This window comes from Giraffa tippelskirchi, chromosome 6 (assembly GCF_054371585.1).
Source record: "Giraffa tippelskirchi isolate mGirTip1 chromosome 6, T2T-mGirTip1v1.2.pri, whole genome shotgun sequence".
Lineage (NCBI taxonomy): Eukaryota > Metazoa > Chordata > Mammalia > Artiodactyla > Giraffidae > Giraffa > Giraffa tippelskirchi.
In genome coordinates this window covers 86,925,995-86,928,878 of record NC_137280.1, presented here as the reverse complement: position 1 = coordinate 86,928,878, position 2,884 = coordinate 86,925,995, and the positions used below count along the sequence as shown (strand labels likewise).

Here is a 2,884-nt window from a genome sequence, read left to right as displayed (position 1 = left end):
AAATAGTCATTCTCTTTTTCTATTCCTGATTCATTTGTTTCAATTTATTTTTAATTGGAGGATAATAATTACTTTATGATGTTGAGCTGGTTTCTGCTGTACAATAATGTGAATCAGCCAGAAGTATCCACGTATCACCTCCTTCTTGAGCCTCCCTCTCACCCCACCCAATCCCACCCCTCTAGGTCATCACCAAGGACAAGGCAGGGCTCCCTGTGTTATGTAGCAGCTTCTCACTAGCTAGCTATTCTACACATGATAGTATATAGATGGCAATGTTATTTTCTCAATTCATGCCCCTGCTTCCCCTGATGTGTTCACAAGTCCATATTCTACATCTGCATCTTTATTCCTACACCTCAGGTAGGTTCATTTGTATCATTTTTCTAGATTCCATATATATGCATTAATGTGCAATATTTGTTTTTCTCCTTCTGATTTGCTTCACTCTATATAACAGGCTCTAGATTCGTCCACCTCCCTTCAACTGACTCAAATTAGTTCCTTTTTATGGCTGAATAATATTCCATTGTGTATATATACCACAACTTCTTTATCCATTCTTCTGTCCATGGACATCTAGGTTGCTTCCATGTCTTGGCTATTGTAAATACTGCTGCAATAAACATTGGGGTACATGTATTGTTTTGATTTATAGCTTTCTCAGGTTATATATCCAGTTATGGGATTGCGGGGTCATATGGTAGTTTTATTCCTAGTTTTTTTAAGGCATCTCTATACTATTTTCCATAGTGGCTATATCGACTTACATTCCCACCATATATTCATTCTCTATGATTGAAATGAGACTTTGGGGACTTTTGTTTTTTAGCACCTCATACTCATTGCCTAGACAGTGGTTAAAAATGATGGACTTTGTATTACATTCTTGAATTATACTATGAAATTCTCATTGAAAGTGCAAAACTCATGACCCTTATGGTAAAAGCTGGTTGGGAAAAAATTCCATATTATGTGGGGCACAAAGATACCTTCCATGCTACTGCTAAGTCACTTCAGTCGTGTCTGACTCTGTGCGACCCCACAGAAGGCAGCCCACCAGGTTCCGCCGTCCCTGAGATTCTCCAGGCAAGAATACTGGAGTGGGTTGCCATTTCCTTCTCCAGTGCATGAAAGGGAAAAGTGAAAAAGAATTTGCTCAGTCGTGTCCGACTCTTAGCGACCCCATGGACTGCAGCCCACCAGGCTCCTCCATCCATGGGATTTTCCAGGCAAGAGTACTGGAGTGGGGTGCCATTGCCTTCTCTGATACCTTCCATGGGGCTATACAAAATACACAAAACATCAAATTAATATTTGGCAACAAAATATAAATTTGAAACACCATTTTGAATATGTGAGTAATACAAGTTTGTGTGAAAATTAACCATATTATATCTCTTCTTTTCCAGAAGTCACCTTCCTGCATGGAACCAGACAATGACACGCAAATTCTAGAATTTCTCCTTCTGGGACTTTCAGAGGAAGTAAAAGTACAGCCCCTCATATTTGGACTTTTCCTCTCCACGTATCTGATCACTGTGTTTGGAAACCTGCTCATCATCTTGGCCATCACTTCAGACTCCCACCTGCACACCCCCATGTACTTCTTCCTCTCCAACCTGTCCTTTGTGGACATCTGTTTCACCTCCACCACCATCCCAAAGATGCTGTGGAATATCTGGACGCAAAGCAAAGTTATCAGCTATAAAGAATGCATCACACAGATTTATTTTCTCATACTCTTTGCAGTGTTGGATATTCTCCTCCTGACCGTGATGGCCTACGACCGCTTTGTGGCCATTTGTCAACCTCTCCACTACACAGTCATCATGAACCCCCAGCTCTGTGGACTGCTGGTGCTAATATCCTGGCTCATAAGTGTCCTGAATTCCTTATTACAAAGCTTAACGGTGTTGCGACTGTCCTTCTGCACAAACATTGAAATTCCCCACTTTTTCTGTGAACTCAATCATATGGTCCAACTTGCCTGTTCTGATACCTTTCTTAGTAACATAGTGATGTATTCTGCAGCTGTCCTGCTGTGTGGTGGTCCCTTCTTTGGTATCCTTTGTTCCTATTCTAAAATAGTTTCCTCTATATGCAGAATCTCACCAGCTCTGGGGAAATATAAAGCATTTTCCACCTGTGTGTCTCACCTCACCATTGTCTCCTTATTTTATTCTACAATGCTTGGAGTGTACCTTAGCTCTGCAGCTACCCACAATGCACACTCAAGCGCAACAGCCTCGGTGATGTACACAGTCATCACACCCATGCTGAACCCCTTCATCTACAGCCTGAGGAATAAAGACATGAAGAGGGCTCTGAAAGCATTGTTTATGAAGGGAAATATATAAAGGCCAATTGTCGCAAACCTGAAGGAGCACCCAAGATTGAAGAAGTCAAAGCCTCAGAGACAGATATTGTGACTATTTGATCAGAGGATGAAAGTAGAACTTGCTACTATTATTTTCTTGAGTTTCCATTTCTTTAATTTCAACTTTTCTATCTTAACTTGTAGCTCATTTTATTAAGCTTTCTTCTTTCTTTGATAGCCAGCAAATTTTCCCTTGTTTTATATTTTTTATTTTTTTATTGAAGGATAATTGCTTTAGAGAATTTTGTTGTATTCTCAACATGAATCAGACATAGCTATACATATATCCCCTCCCTTTTGAATCTCTCTCCCATTTCCTGGCCCATCCCACCCCTCTAGATTGGTACAGAGCCCCTGTTTCAGTTTCCTGAGCCATGCAGCAAATTCCCATTGGCTATCTATTTTACATATGGTAATGTAAGTTTCCATGTTACTCTTTCCACACATCTCACCCTCCCCTCCCCTCTCCCCATGTCCATAAGTCTATTCTCTATATCTGTTTCT

General features: G+C 40.6%; 1 protein-coding gene across 1 annotated transcript; it reads left to right on the top strand.

Annotated features, from left to right (window-relative positions):
* The first annotated feature begins 1,427 nt into the window (after nt 1–1,427).
* On the top strand, nt 1,428–2,360 carry LOC145511639 (olfactory receptor 7A17-like). Its single transcript, XM_081505227.1, has one exon. It carries the CDS (start codon nt 1,428–1,430, stop codon nt 2,358–2,360), a length of 933 nt encoding a protein of 310 aa, XP_081361353.1.
* The last annotated feature ends 524 nt before the right edge of the window (nt 2,361–2,884 follow it).

Coding starts and splice junctions, on each gene's coding strand:
- LOC145511639 (XM_081505227.1), top strand. CDS start 1,428: ATGGAACCAGACAATGACACGCAAATTCTAGAATTTCTCCTTCTGGGA.